General features: G+C 31.4%; 1 protein-coding gene across 1 annotated transcript in view; it reads right to left on the bottom strand.

Moving 5' to 3' along the window:
* Nucleotides 1–18,804, bottom strand: part of LOC131850311 (uncharacterized) — a 67,097-nt gene that overhangs the window by 13,332 nt on the left and 34,961 nt on the right. Inside the window, exon 2 of the mRNA XM_059200510.1 lies at nucleotides 2,791–3,153. Coding sequence (XP_059056493.1) covers nucleotides 2,791–3,153 — 363 coding nt within the window. The remainder of the gene's footprint in view (nucleotides 1–2,790; nucleotides 3,154–18,804) is intronic.

Raw genomic sequence — 18,804 nt, forward strand, 5'->3', positions numbered from 1 at the left:
ATGAGATACGGATGACAGATGTAAGACTGTACTGAATGTACTTAACAAAAAAAATAATTTGGTGGCATAATTAATATAATTATTCAGTTGTGTAACATATTGCCGATGTATCAGGTTTAGATTTTGAGGATATATCCACCCAACCATTCAACCAAAAAGTGGCTTATAATCTTGACAAACAAGCAAATAAATTTACATTTTTATTTAAAATATTTTATTTTTCACAATCGTAATAATAAACGGGAAAGTTTGTTAGGACGGATGTTCGTTGGGACAACTTTTTATTTCTGTTATTCATCATGTAAATGAAGTCACGAGTAGAAGCTAGTATAATATTATTTAGTACGAAAGATTTACTGGAGAGATTTATAAATCACAACTTTGTTTTACACTATGTATAGTGTAAAACAAAGTTGCGGTCGCTATCTGTCCGTCCCTATGTATGCTTAAATCTTTAAAAGTACACAATGAATTTTGAAGCGGTTTTTTTTTATTTGATAGAGTGATTCTAGAGGAAGGTTTATATGTATATTACATGTACACCCGGACGAAGCCGGGACGAGTAGATAGTATTCTAATATAGCTAAAAGAAAAACGATTTTATTACATTTTGATAGGAATTAATTTCACACAACCGCACAAAGTAATGACAATTTCAGAAGGCTTCTGCGAATCGAAATGATTTTGTTCCATCACTTTGTTTATTGTGTTATACCATAATCAGGAAATGGAAAGTTCAATATTATTTCTTTTTTATTGTTTATAATTTAATTTTCCTCAATAGTAACCAATATTTTCTATATATCTTATATGTATATGATAAATCAGTAATATATGTTCTTAACTGCACTTTGAAATCTATACATATAAATAAAATTGGAATGTCTGTTTGTAATATTTAAATAATCGTTTTTTATTACATGCATATGAATATAAATATGGACATACACCAAAATAATATTGTTTACAATTTTTGTCCGTCTGTCTGTCAGTCTGTTTGTTCTGGCTAATCTCTGAAATGGCTGGACCGATTATGACGGGACTTGTTTGGCAGATAACTGATGTAATAAGGAGTAACTCGGTTACTTTTATTTTAGAAAAATAAAGTTAAATTCCACGCGGTCGAAGTCGCGGGAACAGCTAGTACTAGTAAAGTTAATTGTATACAAAGTGAGCAAAGGTGGATCTTATCTCTAAAAGAAATCTCTACCAGTCAACTTAACAGTGAAATAAGTCTGTAAAATCATTTATTTCAACAAGATAAAGTTGAAATAAATGATTTTACAGTCTTATTTCAAATCAAAACTAATTAAAATATCTTAATTCGTATATATATCGTAGACTCTTATGATATGTCAAATCAAATAAGGTGATAGAGCATCTTATTTTACATGTAAAAATCAAATAATAGTAATAATAAGACTTACGCATTTAAAAATATCTAAGCTAACAGCCGAATATCGGGATTTTTTTTAAAAAACAAAAAATTCTTATATCTTGAAAACGGTTAGATTTAGGATAGTGAAATCTGTCAGAGATCATGTAAATTATACGCCCTTAATGGGAATAGGTCAACTTAACCAGGCAACCTGTATATTTTGCCTAATATATTTTTATGACATTTATATTAGTGCACCCGCCAACAATCTTTCTCTGCACCACTCATGGGTGACTGGTAGATAACGTCGCTAGGTGTTAAGTCCGCTATATGTACACTTTATTGTTATGCATTTAAGTTAAATAAATAAATAAATATATCCAGAAAATATAGATTAATATGTTAGAAATTGTAAATATTGTATATTCGTATGGCAATGCGTAACGCGTATTATTGACTCAAGGAAACTCTGTGCGTTGATGTACGTCTATCAATGCCCGAGCTTCTTTTGTTTCAACTAGAGAACAGTTTCAGAATCTACTGTATTTCCTTATTTTATGGTTAGCGATATTTAATGATACACTGCGCAAGTAGGCACTGAAACGAATATCAGAGGTATATACACTTTTTATAGTTGCAAATTTGTTATAAAGAGGTTGTGAAGGATTGAGATCAAGATGACGCGCAAAAAGTAAAACGGCACCGTTGTAGTATGTAGAATATTTTTTTATATTAAATTGACTTATGTCATATAAAAACAATATAATATTATAAGAAATATAGACAATAAAAAGGTATATAAAATAGTTTCCAACAGATACCTCTGTTCGCAAAAAAGGTATATTTAACATTGACTCATGAGCAATTCAACGAAATTTCGAAAATTTTGTTAAATCAAGGAATTCGAAAAAGTTGCAATAACTTCTTAGGACTAATAATGGTTAATAATGCTGAATTAATAAAATTTATTGGATTCTTGATTTGTAATACAACTATTAGAATGGATCATACTTGTTTAGGAAACCATAGAAAATGAAATTGTTTATTTTGGATTTATCTTTTAATTTATTTAAAATTTGAATTTTAATGCACTCAGTAAACAACGATTTAATAATTGACTTTTTATAAGTCAATAAGTAATAATTTATTGACTTAAAAAAAGTCAATTTCCATAATTCGGTATGGTACTGGTATCTTATTCGAAGTTAGTATACAATTTAATATATCACTAACATTAGATGTGTAAAGTAAGACTGTTTATTCGTTTTTCTGTTGCCTCTTGGAACTTGAACGGCTCAACCAATCGTTATTTGCAATGTAAAAATGTATGACTTTTATTTTTAATAATTAATTTATCTCATTGACGCCAACGTACTCTTAATATGTATAGAAATAAAAATCTGATAACTTACCAAACACAATCATCTGCTTAGTTCTAGAGTCTTCTTCTAGAAACGTCGAAACTACACACGTGTAGTCACCCGAAATTTCCGTATCGGGCTTAATTATACGTATTGCCCGATGCATTTTCAGGGGGTCGCTCGATGCTCTATAAGTTAAATCGACTCGACCCCTCAAAATGCCCATTTCCTGCGGTTTCTTTGTCGCAATCCACTGATATACTGGTTGGTTCTTGTTTTCGAAGAACCATTTCACTACTAAACCCGATGTATTATTACCATACGTATAATCACAGTCTAGAATTACAGAATCTTGAACACCGTACTGGATAATTTCTGGAACTACTAATTTTACTATTTTCACGGCTTCAAAACCTGCAACAAAAGAAATAAAAGTGTCATTACATTTATTTTTATGTATTGTATAAACCTAGATGCCAGTCAGTGATTTATTAAGACTAGTGTCTTATAAGACAGAATCTGTTATACATTTCATTAATATATGATATAATAACTATTTTAATTTGCAGTTCCATTAGATCAACTATCTATAAAACCTAATATAGCTAAAATTAAAATAGATTGTTTTCTCATTAGATAGCTCATTATAGATGACTATAATATATAAGAAAAGTCAAATATAGTCTAAAGTTCAGCATGGAAAATAAAATAGTTACTAAAAGTGACAACTTTAAAATGTGATACAGCAATTTAATACAGCCAGACAAGACGGGAATGTTCCCTGTATGTTTCAGGTTATATGTTGACATTGCATTATTTGAAAACAGAAACTTCTTTAAAAAATCTAGAGATATATCTAGTAACTCATAAAAATGAGATATATATACAAATATAAATACAATTTGTTTACTGGAATATTATGTACATAACGTCTTAAATATATAATTATTCCAAATATTTGCTTGCCGTTACCGGTATTAAAAAAATTGCAATAATATTTTAAATTACACTATTAGTCTGAGAGATACAATATGATAGTCTAAATAAAAATAATTATTACAATCCATTATACAAATACTTTATTATCATCTAAATTATAGCATTCATATTCTTACTTTACTATTATATTATTTCTATTTAATATCGTCAAAAGCCTCAGCGAAAATTTATAAATAGCATGTACAAACATTAATCTTACATTTCTTGAGATAGCATGATCGAAATCATTAACACCAACCGTACAAAATCGGGGCCATTCCACTAAAATAACCCCGAGGAAAATCTTGAAGGTTGCAAAGTTTATTATTTCAAAGTCACGACCCAAACTGACAACGCATTACCAGAGGCGTCAATAATAATAAATCGCGGAATAATATTGATGTGGAGAGAGCACCAGAATATTTCGATGGTAATGTAAACAATTAATATTCAACTGGCAACAACAAACAATTTGCTGGGGACACTTACGCCCTCAAGTTTACGCTTAAAGAAAATTCCCTACAGTTAATCCATATCCATCAGTCTTGTAGTCCGGGTAACCATTAATATTTATGCAATTCCCAAGTCAACGTTGTTGAAAGCTTATTTAAATTCATCCATGCTCCTACTTAAAAGCGAGGCAGACACGACCTAAAAATTTGATTCGCTCGCACTTAAAATTTTATCAGTGGACGTTTTAAGTAAAGTAAATAGAACGTTAGATAATGAATTCGCGGAGCCGTTTCGTTTATTCTTCGTTATGTTCTTAAACGCTTATGTACGTGACGTATATTTATATTTAATTACGGTTGTTTACTCATATTGTCACATTTTTGTTACTAACCAGGTGTAATTTTCTCGACAGAAAAAGATAAATATTCATTAGAAAAGAGTTTCCCCTATATATATATATAATATTGTCGTAGCAATAAGAAATTATATATTTAGATTGTACCTTTTGTTGTTGCGTATCTTTGTACATACTTTATTTAAATTTATTGTGAAAAGTCAAAGGTGAGAAGATACTGAAGAAGAAAAATACATAAGTAATGCATGATAAATTGTAGCAGATATTTATTATACCAATAAACACTATCATAAGTTTATGTGATAAATTTAGGATTATAGTTATTTGTCGATGTCGATTTATCATTTTGTCATGTTACCTTCTGCGAATTATGGTTACTAGATAACTGATACAAATACATACATATATTTACTTTCGTAAATAAATACATATTATACATAGAAAACACCCAGATCGATACAAACAATCATACTCACGAATACAAATGTTTGTGCCATGCGAGGAATCGAACCTGCGACCATCGGAAGTAAAGCGGTGTGTTAAACCGAGGCCGTGAAAAATTACAAATACTCTTATTTCAGTATAATATCATAACAATTGTTTTATCTGTGTCCGTGGAATAACGCTTCAATTTTATTTGTCAGCTGTAAGCCATTTGTCAAAGGACTTTATCCGTTGGTACGTTTCGAGTCTACAGCATGATTCACGATTCAGACAGAGTAGGATCAATGCTGTCATAGCATTAAGCCGTGTTCTCTGAGTATATCATTTCAAAAATATCTATAATATTATGTACTGTAAGGCTCAACAGTATAACAGCATTATGGTCGTCGTTGTTTTTAATATTTATGTAATCACTAGCTGCCCCGCGCGACATCGTCTGTATCACACTTATCATTATATATCGCCCAATTTATATAATATATTTTTAAATTATAGCATATATGATATTTAGCTCCTTAAGGGTAAAATTTTTACAAACTTTGAATGCCATATTTAATCAAGAGCCTCAAAAATAAGTTTCAAGCTTTTAGCTTCAAAAATGACGATTCTCTCTTCTCTCGCATTCAAAAATAGCCTATGTCCCTTTTTAGGCTCCAGACTATCTGTGTACCAAATTTCATTTAAATCGGTTCAGTAGTTTTAGCGTGAAAGCCAGACAGACAGAGTTACTTTCGCATTTATAATATTAGGAAGGATTACATAGTATAAAACAAAGTCGCTGTCGCTATCGCTGTCTGTCCGTCACTATGTATGCTTAAATCTTTAAAACTATGCAACAGATTTTGAAGTTTTTTTTATTTAATAGATAGAGTGATTCAAGAGGAAGGTTTATATATATAATACTTGTACACCCGTGCGTAGCCGGGCGCGTAGCTAGTTGTAAATAAGTTTTAAGTACATTTGTTTTATTAGCATAGGTGGCAAATTAACTTACGGTTCACCTGATTGTAAGTGACTACCATCGCCCATGAGCATCTGCAACACCAGGGGAATTGCAAGTGCATTTCCTCCCTGCCTTTTAAGAAGGAACCTCTTTTCATGAATGTTTCAATATTGTAACGGAAATATCATTGCTGGAAGGTACCACAATGTGGTCAGGCGTGGCACGATGTTTCTAGAAAAACTGACGGTGGAGGATCGCCATTCATGTAGATGATCAGGATGGTATTTTAGTTTCTGGCGTAGTGTGATGGTGAAATTCAGTAGCCGATATTAATTCGAACAATTCCTCAGATTAATTTGTTTCATAAAACTTTATTAACAGTTGTATCACGGCCTTGGTTGTTTAGTCCGCCACCTTCCGTCCTATGGTCGCGAGTTCGATTTGGGTTGAATGCATTAGGCATTAAATTCGCCTTGTATACAATTTTGTTTGCAAAAGTATAAATAAAAAAAAATAATCAGTAATAATAATGACCTATAAATATCATTAACTACATGAATTAAAAAAATTAAAACATATATCATAACAATTTTATCCAATGAAATAAAAAAGGCGATATTTGGGTACAAATAAAAATTTAACGGAATATTGCATTTCTCTCCAAGTATAGATTGCTAAATTATTCATAACCCAGTATTGGATTCCATTATAAATTATTTCGGCGTTTACTGAATTTTTTCCTCTGAATTATAATGGTCATTAGCAACAGGGTATTTTTAATAGATGATATTTAATATTAAAGGAACTCTGCAACCAATCTCTTTATCGAATTTCTATCTTGCGAATGTATTTATCTAATTATATCATACTAGCTACTCGTCTGGGCTTCGCACGGGTTTACATGTATCATTACATAGTATAAAACAAAGTCGCTGTCGCTGGCTGTCCGTCCCTATGTATGCTTAAATCTTTAAAACTAAGACTGTTGTATAAACGTTATTTAAAGCTTTAAAAGTAATATATTAGAATAAAAGTTTCCGATTAAATAAGTCGGTATCGCAGGTACACTACCCCGCTATAGATGGTAGGTAACTTTATTTGAAAATTTGATACAATAGAATAGAAAATCATTTACAAAATTATTTTTTTAATCTACCGCTCATTCGGAAAGCTGTCTCATCACAAGAAGACCGAGCAAGAAACTCGTGTGTTGCTCTTTTAATTACACCAGTTAAGTCTACGGGAATTAAAAATCGGACTATAGTTACCTGTGACAAATGTACTTAAAAATTAACATTATTTCTTTCCGACAGTGTAAAAGGGAAGGGTACTTTAGTTGACATTTGCGGTCGCTACAATGCAACACAAGTATTACGACTGAATACCAGGTGCCCTGTCGGAGATAACGAGTATAAACCCACTTTAGAGGGAGGTGACCGTCGTCTGTCTGCGCCAGTTGGGACGTGAATTGCATTCCGCCGGGTAAATTACAACCATCCAAACGTCAGTCATACAAAACAGATGTATAGCATACGTTCACCCACGACTTTATTTAACACTAGCTGTACCCGCGACTTCGTCCTATTATAAACTTTATTTTTCTAAAATAAAATAATGTTTCTAAAATATAAGTAGCCTAAGTTACTACTTATTATATTAGCTACCTGCCAAAAAAAATCCCGTCATAATCGGCCGAGCCATTTCAAAGATTAGCGGGAACAAACAGACAGACAGACAACAATTTAAAAAAATGTTATTTTAGTATATGTACCATATTTATATTCATATGCATGTAGTAAAATACAATTAACAGTATTTAACAATTTTTAGATAAATTCATTAATAACCCAGGATAATTCACACACCGCCATCTAATCCCAAACTAAGCAGATCTTGTGTTATGTATACTAGTCAACTGATAGAAATACATGAATATTTTTTTACCATATATACGATATATACTCATAATATACATAAAGAACAGTGTTTGGATCGTGCGTAGAATCGAATCCTCGACCGTCAAAAGAAATACAGTCCTTAACTTATAATGTGCCGCCAACATTTGTATTCATGATTGTATGATTATATGTATATGTAAATAAAATATATTTACTTATTTCTACTAGTTGTCTAGTACCCATAATACAATTTCTGTTTAGTTTGGGGCTAAATGGCGCGGCGGCGTGTGAATTAACCACTATATTTTTAATAGATGATAATGGAATTGCACACCGGCTTGCGTTAAGTGTAGGATGGCACAATGAGCATCAGTTCAAGTCAGTTAGCTCTTTTCGGAGCACAGTGAGCTATCGCGGAGGGAACCGCGTGGAGGTCAACCTAACATGGTCGCTAGCAATGCCTTCATTAGTGCAAATTACTAATAATCTCGTTCCCCCAACCAGACAGTAACTAATAATATTATTCTAACATACACACGAAGACACGTGTCGAGTGTGATTTTATATTCAAAACTTATTAATATTAGGTACAAGCTGACCCGCTCAACATCATCTGCATTACACTTACTTGACATTTATCAATATATTTCGGCAAATTAATGTAATATCTTTTTAAATTACAGCCTATGTATTATTCTGATGTATAAGCTATATTACTATAAAGTTTCATCATTATCCGTTCAGTAAGTTTTTACGTAAAAGAGTAACAAACATCTCGTAAACTTTCGCGTTTATAATCTTATATATAAAATTCTCGTGTCACAGTTTTCGTTCCTATACTCCTCCGAAACGGCTTGACCGATTCTCATGAAATTTTGTGAGCGTATTGAGTATGTCTGAGAATCGGCCAACATCTATTTTTCATCCCCCTAAATGTTAGGGGTAGTCCACCCCTAATTTTTTAGGCAAAATAACGTTTGCCGGGACAGCTAGTATTAGTATAATCCTACATTCTAATCACACGATGAAACGAGTATTTGCTAGTGTAATCTTATATTCGAATCGGTCTCAGTTGGAAAGTGAAAACAAAACTTTTCGAACAACATTCACTATTCATAAGACCGAACGTTTTCCAATACTATCAATCCCTCTGTAATATCGAGAGCCCGGGGCATTATTATTTTTTAATTCGATTCCCTAACCCTAGCGGATCCTTCGATATTATTTATATTTAATTCCGCCTGCAACCACCGGGGGCTATCCATATAAACCTTGTATTGAAGCCGTTGTAGATGGATTGGAATTAAATTGACTGAAAAAGTTGTTTGTACAGAGTTTAGGGAAGTGGTTAAGTGCGAAACGTAGCTATGAAATATTTTGTTAGTGTGTTAAATTGAATTATTTAATGTTATACTATACAAGATAGCAATGTAAATATACTAAATTAAAAAAAAAAATAGTATTAGTTGATTTTCTTAGATAGACAGATCGAATATTCGAATTTGCATTATACAAAACCAGAATATAGGTTCAATTAGTGAGTAAACTAAACATATGTTTATAAACACAACGAGGCGGATTTATAGCTGAAAGCTTGATATCTTACCAGTTCTTTTTAATTGAATCTGTATACAAAACTGGACGGCAAAGAAAATAATATTAATACTAAGAACTTGACGTTCATAAGCGACTAATATGTCTTACTGTTCATTTTAGTGAGATAAGACTTTTGATATTGTAATTAACCTCGGAGTAAACTAATTTATTCGATGGCTAGTGTTTTAATTTATTTAATAGTGGTTTACAATGGTTGCGTATGATAATGCGTATGTGATCGTTGACAAATTTTAATATATGAAATAACGTGTGTGTGTGTTGTCTCTGGCCAAACATTTGTGTTCTGAAAATTGACGTTGTAGGGTCGCTATATTAAAATAATTAGGCCAAATATAGTACAACCGCGCCTGAACACCTACATTAATATTATATATATTTTTTATTTTAATTGAATTGACGAATTGTATGTTAAAATATTTGTTTTAATTTATAAAATAGCAAATCATTAATATAACAAAAAAATGACTTCTTCATATACATATTATACGATAGCTTTGGTGGTCTATCGGTTTAGTAAACTAATTTACTTTCGATGGTCGCGGGTTCAGTTCTATGTATTAATAATGGGATTTCATTACTTGTGCATTTAACAGTAACAGTCGGTTATAATCCCCGTGATTTGAGTATCTATTTACAGAAACATGTAAAAGTCATCAATATATTACATATATACGACGACTCCTCAATTGTCTAGCAAGTTATCAATATGTATTTACGACCGATGGTCGTGGATTCGTTTATTCCTCGCACGGCACAAACATTTCTGTTCATGAGTATCATATATATTTGTATCGGTCTGTCTGGTGTTTTCTATATATAATATGTACGTATTTACTAAAAAAAAATCGTATGTATATGTGTCATATATAGTTATCTAGACTCTCTCCCATAACACAAGCTTTATGCTCGTTTATAGTTGTTTTTTTTTATCTTAACAATGGTTTAGATGGCGCTGTGTGAATTGTCCTTGTTAATTATTATTATTATTATATATATTTGTTTATTCATATAGGACACCTTATGCATGTCCAAGTTATCAATATGTATTTATAGTTGTTTTTCTTTGATCTATACGGAACAATGGTTTATAATCCCCGCGGATTTGAGTATCTATTTACAAAAATATGTAAAAGCCATCAATGTGCAGTTACATTTCATATATATTTGTTTATTCATATAGGACTCTCTCGTCTGCATGTCCAAGTTATCAATATGTATTTAGAGTTGTTTTTCGTGGATCTATATGGCACAATGGTTTATAATCCTCGCGGATTTGAGTATCTATTTACAAAAACATGTAAGGTTTTTACATGCATCATCTGCAGTTACATTTTATATATATTCATTTATTCATATAGGACACTCTCGTCTGCATGTCCAAGTTATCAATATGTATTTATAGTTATTTTTCGTAGATCTATAAGGAAAGGTCCGTAATATTACTTCATCATTCAGTCCGGGTCGGTCCCATCTATTAATAACGGGATTTCGTTACTTGTGCATTTGACAGTAACAATCGTTTATAATCCCAGCGGATTTGCTTCCGCGGCATCTATTGTTCCCGTTCTCATTGGAATTCCTTAAGAACTACTTAGAGGTTTAGATAGGTGTTTTACACGAATCATAATACGCCCTATTTCTGTTTTAAATTTTTAATTCATATAATAAAAATAAGTAATGGTCCAAATTGGACGTTAATAAAAAATATAAAGATATTTTTGAACCAGCAAGAACAATTAATGCGTATATGTAGGTATATCATATGGGTGTCACACACTAGTGTGTAATGTTTTTTTTTTTCGTTGACTTTATATATCAATATGACATGCAATCATACTACTACATATATATTCCATTTTAACGTAATAAAAAACAAAATGATTTGTGCCCGTGACTTAATTGCCTAAAAATCAAATACTACTAATCAATCAACTTAGGTAAAATATGAAATATTTAAAAATGTTTCATACGTCTGTAAAATATAATTTCGAACATTCTCGAATTCGATTCCGGCCGATTCTCGAACGAGAACTTGTACGAATTTCGAACTCCGGTCGTAATCATAGCATAACATTCCTTGTAGAGTTCCCGCGGCGCTCCCAATGATTAAAGTTAATTCGAGTGGTGCTTGTAACTCGAACTACACTTCAATTGAAGATAAGTTACAATATCGAAATCAGAAGCATTCGCTTTTAGTGGCTATCTACAAAGTTTCGACAATATGGTCGGTACCAATGTTTTGCCGGCTAAGTTTGTGGCATTTTAATTGAACATTTGGTTTACAACTGCTACCAATTGTAGTTTAGTGAATGAAACTGCTCATTCTGTGTTAAAAATAACTAATGAGCAAGAACGATAAGCACGAAGAATAAGCAAACGATATGATGAACATCTCCTTGTAGGTAAAAAAAACAATCACAAATTATTTATAACCAGATTACATTTGCATTCTGTATGTTTGTACTTTATTAATGCAGATCACCTAAGAATTTAATATTATTTCATAAGCATAGCCAGATCATTAATATAGGTAATACTGTTATTAGGGATATTACCAACGGCACTAATTGGAATCTTAATTATGTTAACGTTGCGCTCTCATCCGCCGCCAATTCTCAAGAGGGAAAGAGATAGTTAACTCATCTGATACACTTTTGCGGGAAGCCAATTATCACTTTTCGTGACTGAAAATGGTTTATACCTTCAGGGAATATTATACAAGTAATATTGACATTAATTGATAAAGAAACAGAATAGATATTTGTGTTTAGAAAAAAATGGGTTATTGACGATATCTATAGTGTCTTTCGTTGCATTTTTATATATATAGCCAAGTTGCGAGGTAACTGATTCACTTAGTATGGCCATTTTATGCGAAGGACCGAAGATTATATGTTAAAGAAAGTATTTAACAGAGACGTGCATGGATTGAAAGGGAAAGGTCAACCAAAAAACGATAGATGGACTGTGTAAAAGATGATATGTATAAAAGAAGAGTAAGCTTAGATATGACGACTGATAGGAATCAGACTTCAGGACATACTTCGCCGACTCCAAATAATAAGATAAAGGCAAAGCAATCATTATTATTATTTTTGTATGTAATTAGAATGGCAAACCAAGCTAACGCACCTCATGGTAAATAGTAACCGTCGCCTATTTACATAAACAGCATTATGTAGATATTTTTCATGATATTAAAAAAACAAACTATCTAACGGTTCACCTAATGTTAAAGGATAATTATTGCCTTCATATTCGAGAATAGCACAAGGGACATCTTCCAGAGGACAAAGATATCATGCTCTCATATGCTGTAACTTCGCTGCCATTTGAAACTTCTGTTAAAGAAAGCTGCTAAGCGTCTGAAATAAGTGAGACCTAGGTTCCCACACAGACGATTTTTACAAAGCTTACCTCGATAAATACCATTTTATTCCATTACTACATAAACACTAAACATATATTATTTAGTTACTAGTTGTTACCATTTACTTAGTTAGCTATCCTTTGAGTTAAAACATAAGCTATATCCATTCTCGTGCTACGATCTATATCAAAACAAGACAAATTTCGTATAGTCGTAAAAAATAATAAATACATAGATACACTTTCGCAATCAAATCATATTAGAAAAACACTTTGTATAATTTTACGAGTATATAACTTAATTTTATGTTTTGTGTTATTATAAAGTATTACAATATATTTTAATGACATATACCTAACAAAAATAATTAATAATACTTAATAGAGATTAACAGCCAAAACAAAAAGTATACACATTGAAATTCTTAATAACGTAATATTAAATTAAGAAGTTCCTAATGAATTAAAACCAGAATTGGACAGGGAATAACACAGCGGATTGCAGCCGAAAATATCTTTGTTACTGTAAGATGAAAAGAAACGCAGAATGTAGGTCAAACCATCGTGAAGTGAGTTACAAAGAAGTAAACGTACATTTCAAGTGATGGACGTGCGCGACAGATAGCGTAATGGATTTTTTAACCGACATTTAAAGGGAGAAGGGATTGTTAGTAATTTGGAATCGTGAGCCGATTGCTATCAATCTATAATATAAAAATATAAAAATAAATATATAATAAATATAATATAAAAATAAATATCAATGTACCATGTCTGTGAGATCCACGCGGAAAACGATCGCGGTAAATTCACGGTAAATTTGCTAAAATCAGTAAACTGACTTGGCTTTACAAGGACTAGCTTACAGATCTCCTAAAAATATGATATTAAGGACTATTATTGTTGTATACTGTACTGGCTAATCTGTAGTATATATTAATTTAAATATTAATTAAGCTGTATATATTATTTAAATATCTAAAAACATGTTTTTCATTTTTTATTTATCGTGTGTGCACATGTAAGCGATCTGTGCATTAAATATATATTTTTCTATCTCCAAAAGTCTTTTATAAAGCTTCATAATAAGCAACATATACGGCAGAAAAGTAAATTAATATTTCACAAAGATTGGGTATTATTAGATTTCACGCAATTTATTTATATTTTCTATAAAACCCGAGTTGTATTACAAATTAATTATAATGCAAATAAAAACGAACTTCATAATGAAATAAGAGGGTATAGAAGATTATTTTAGGCAGGTCATAGACCTTTAAAATTTGCATTACTATTTTCCTTTCCTTACTCATTATAAAATTAAAGATGATTCGCAAAATATTTTTTTTCTATAGCTTAGAGGGCAAACCAGCCTATGAGCACAAGGGGAATACAGGTGACTTGTTGGCTTTATGAGAAAGGGCGTGTAGAGGAAGGAATTAGAAAAAGATAACAGGAAGGATGGTGGATGTCCGGAACCTTGACGTATCATGGGAAACATGATAACTACTGTAATCTGAAGAGGTGTGGCATTTCCTGGATTGAACAAACCCTTTTCATAATGCACAATCACGTGTAGTTATATAGCGTATTCTACCATTTAAATATCATCTTCGACCAGCATACCAGTTATCAGAAACTGTGTGTTTTCATTAAATAAAGTCTTCTTTTATTAGAGTGCATATGTTTTTGTTCTTCCTAAGTATAGTATACTAGTAGAATTACGCTAGTTGCTACAGCCTACTACTCACTTTATATATTCATAGCACCCGATTTCGTCCGCTAATTAAAATTGTTATCACAGAATGTCGTAGAGTTTTCCTGAGTACACTCCGTTTCCTAACATTACAAAACTCGAAATTCGTCGTCGCGTACAACCTATTAAAATTCCGTGTTTTGAAGTGTACTGATCTCTTTCTGGTCAGATCTGTCTGGTTTGGAGCTGTAAAACATAAAAGTACATCGGAAAAACGTGTTATATATGTTCATGCTGTTTCTTCTTAATTACGCGATTAACATTTTATTTTTGTTGTATTTTTTTGTATTTTCCATTACAAAAGTCAATAGTATATTACGATACTTTCCTAGATCAATATTGTATAAGTTTAATTATTCATATGTCGGCATCGGTCTAGCGGATTAGTGTACCGACTTACTTTCTCGCTTGATTAAAAACTTTTGTATCTATGAGTATTTTTGTTTGTACTGGTCTGGGTGTTTTCTATGCATATTTTATACTTATTTCTAAATCTCTCTGTTCTTTAATTTCTAACAGTTGTTTAGTACCAATAACCCAATCTTTACTTAACTTGGGAGTAGATGGCGCTGTGTTAAGTTGTCCATGGGGGTTATTATTATTATTATATATCTCAATTTGGTTAAGATAGTCACATCTGAATTGTACCACAAAAATCTCCGAGCCGAGTAATTTCTTGTGAAGCCGAATGCGTCCTCGCTCCGTTTGGGTCCGTCTTTGTTAAAACCTATTTTTGATGAATTAAATTGTCGGCGGACGAGACTCCCAAAATATTGTATTGGTTTACCTGCGCGAGCGGGATGAAGAAGTAATGATGAGCATGACTATATAAACTACTGTAAAAACTCGTAAGATTTGATTAATTAATATCTGTTACATGCTCTAATTTAGGAGCAAACTTTTTAGTCAAAGGGCCAATTTAAATTTAAATTTTAACGGGCCGCACATAGAGTTACAGCTATTAATAATGTACAAATCTTTAATTATAATAAACATGAAAATAAAAAAAGTATAGAATTAAAAAAAAAAGTAAAGATTTCCTGTACAAATTTTAATACAAACGTTCATATTGAAATGTCTGAACAAGACACAGACATATGAGTAACTCGTCACAAAAAAATATTTCCGTTTAGAATGTACTACCATTTTATTGTAACTAATTTTACAACAATATATTCATGGAAGAAAAAATAAATTCAATTGAAAGGCTAGGCGGGCCGCATAAACATATTTAACGGGCCGCAAGCGGCCCGTGCGCTGCATGCTGCTCATCCCTGCTTTAGTTGAAGCTTAGAATTAGTATTTTTTTATTTTTTATGATCAGTTTCATTATATAATATTATCTGTAGTTTATGTTCTTTACTTGTGAAATTATTGATGCTCTACACAAACTTGCAATCTTTTAAAAAACAATTTGTAATATCTTCACGTCTAGCCTTAAGATCTGTTCCGCCGTTATTTAGTCGTTTAAAGGTTACATAATGACAAAACTGCTATTTTTTGTACATATATGTACGTAATGTATTGTATAATATTATTAATCCATCTATATTAAGCATTAATGAATTACAGCACAACTTTCTTTTTATATTGAGATTTTATATTTGTATATTGAGCGAGCGGTATTTTAGTAATAACTTAGACCACAATTTGTGTAACAATTTGACCACAGACTAACAATAAACAAAAAAGTGAGTGAGTGTGTGTAATGTTTTTTTTTTTACTGATTTAATGTACATATTTTTATGCATTATTTAAAAAAATATTAGCAATAACACTGCTTCTCTGTATCATTATGTAGCATAAAATAAAGTTGCTGTCGCTGTCGCTGTCTTTCCGACTCTATGTATGCTTAAATCTTCAAAATTACGCAACGGTTTTTGAAGCGGTTTTTTTTAATAGATAGAGTTAATTTAGAAGAAGGTGTTTATATATATAATACATGTATACCCGAGCGAAGCCGGGGCGAGTAGCTAGTAAACTATAAATGGAAATATTTTCGTAAAATGGAGTAGAAAGTTTCGCCTCACATATTAATGTGTATCTAACGTTAAGTTAGATATGATACTTTATTCACTTAAAACAAACGTCAGCTAAACTAGAAAGCTTCTGTAATCATCCAAAATCTGCATACAACATTGCAACCAATCAGTGTAACCTACATGACAGTCCCTTTGTCAGGCTGTCTATTTCAAACGATTTGCAATGTAAACGCGCAAATCTGCATGATTGCTGTTGGCTCTCTGTTGTTTGCATACTCTGTGATGCATATGAATTCGGAAATTCAGCTATATTACCCTAATTCATTAGATTAAGGCTAATATCGTGTTATTCATTAGCTTAGATAGATATTTTATGGAACTAAACTGGCAATCAACCTGATTACCTGATGGTAATCGATCGCTGTCACCAACATACTCTTTCTTTATTCTTTACTGTACTTATATTGTAACTAGCTACTAGCCCAGGATTTGCACGAATGTACATGTATTATATATATAAACCTTCCTCGTAAATCACTCTATTTATTAAAAAAACCGCTTCAAAAACTGTTGCGTAGTTTTATAGATTTAAGCATACATAGGGACAGATAACGCCAGCGACTTTGTTTTATACTATGTAATTAAGACGAACAGTGAGTCGATAAATGTAAAGTATAAGAGCGAGCTTATCTCTAAAAAGAAATAAATTTCTTCAAACAAACCTAGGAAATGTAATACGATATTAAGTTAACTAGATCAGCCATGTGTACGAAAAAAAGGAGGCATACATTAAGAGTGGATTTTATACTACAACATAACTTACAAAGCAACCATAAGAGGAACAAAGCAAAACAGTACCCATACGTATGTATATCTTTGCAAAAATATAGCTAGCTAGATGAAATTATATAAAAATTAAAATAAGTAGGTAAATGATTTGCTACATCATTGACAGTTTAGATTTATCTTCGACGTCTCGAAAGCACCGTAGCTATAAACATAAAAATAATTTTATGATCTTCACGTCGACCAGGAACAGGCGTAGTTGAATTTGTTCCCATAAGTAGTGAATGGTGAGGTTTACAATATTGGATACATAATGTCATGTCACCTAATATTTACTGAAAAATCTCTAAGAATACTTACTTAGAAATAACTCTAGATTATTTGTTTTGTTGTGCTACCCTATTTTGTTATATTTATACAAACAAGAGAGAAAAGGGTTCGGTTAAAAACCAGCGCCGCACAGATCGCATTCTATTGAGATAACCACATCCTTTTGCCCCCTTTAAATAAGTACCCTTTAAATATATTTTCTATTTATTTTCATTGGCAACATTATACTTATTCTTATTATTCTAACTTCATGTAATGTACTGGTACAGAAATATATAGTACTCATTATATTCACAACTAAATAAATCTATTCATGTGATAAGTAATATGAAATTTTCATACATTCGTGATTTTGAAAAAAAAACTCTGAAATAATAACAATCGGTCTTCACATCTCTTTGACGCTGCTTTTCCGTGGAAGTCTATACTTTGAAAGTGTGGAATTAGAAATCAATTTTGCGATTTTTCCAAGAATTTATGTTACAAAAAATATATTACATACATACATACTTGAATAGTAACGAAATCAACCTAATGCTACAAAAATTTGATTTATATCTTATATATAAAATTTCCGTGTCACAATGTTAGTTACCATACTTCTCCGAAACAACTTAACCTTTTTGATTTTTATGAAATTTTATATGCATATAATAATATGTATATTTAATAGGTCTAAGAATCGGATACTGTTTATTTTTCATACTCCTAAGTGATGGTCCACTACATAAGTTGACCTGACATTTTATTTTTTATAATGTGGCCTTAAAAAATACATACAACCCAAAATTTCACCTTTTCACCCTTCTACCATCAACCCTTATTTATTAATAGCAATTTTAATTTATATGACAAAACAACATTTTTTGTGTCAGCTAGTTATATAAATAAAAAATATATATAAGAGTACTACAATTCTAAAAATACATTCACAGAACAAAGGCACAGTTAGTAGAGGAGGTATCTAAAATTAAAAACGAAAAAACTTTGACATGAAAAAAGCCGACCTCGTAAATTAAAAACAACGTCCATGAAACTACTTGGCAAATGATATATATTCCGCTAGGGGAATAAAAACTATCGTAGAACTTTATTAATATAAAGTTATGATATAAATTATATTGAAGGATTAATATATTACAGCGTTCTACTAA

Source organism: Achroia grisella, unplaced genomic scaffold (genome assembly GCF_030625045.1).
Source record: "Achroia grisella isolate CSIRO2021 unplaced genomic scaffold, CSIRO_AGI_Agris_v1 utg729, whole genome shotgun sequence".
Lineage (NCBI taxonomy): Eukaryota > Metazoa > Arthropoda > Insecta > Lepidoptera > Pyralidae > Achroia > Achroia grisella.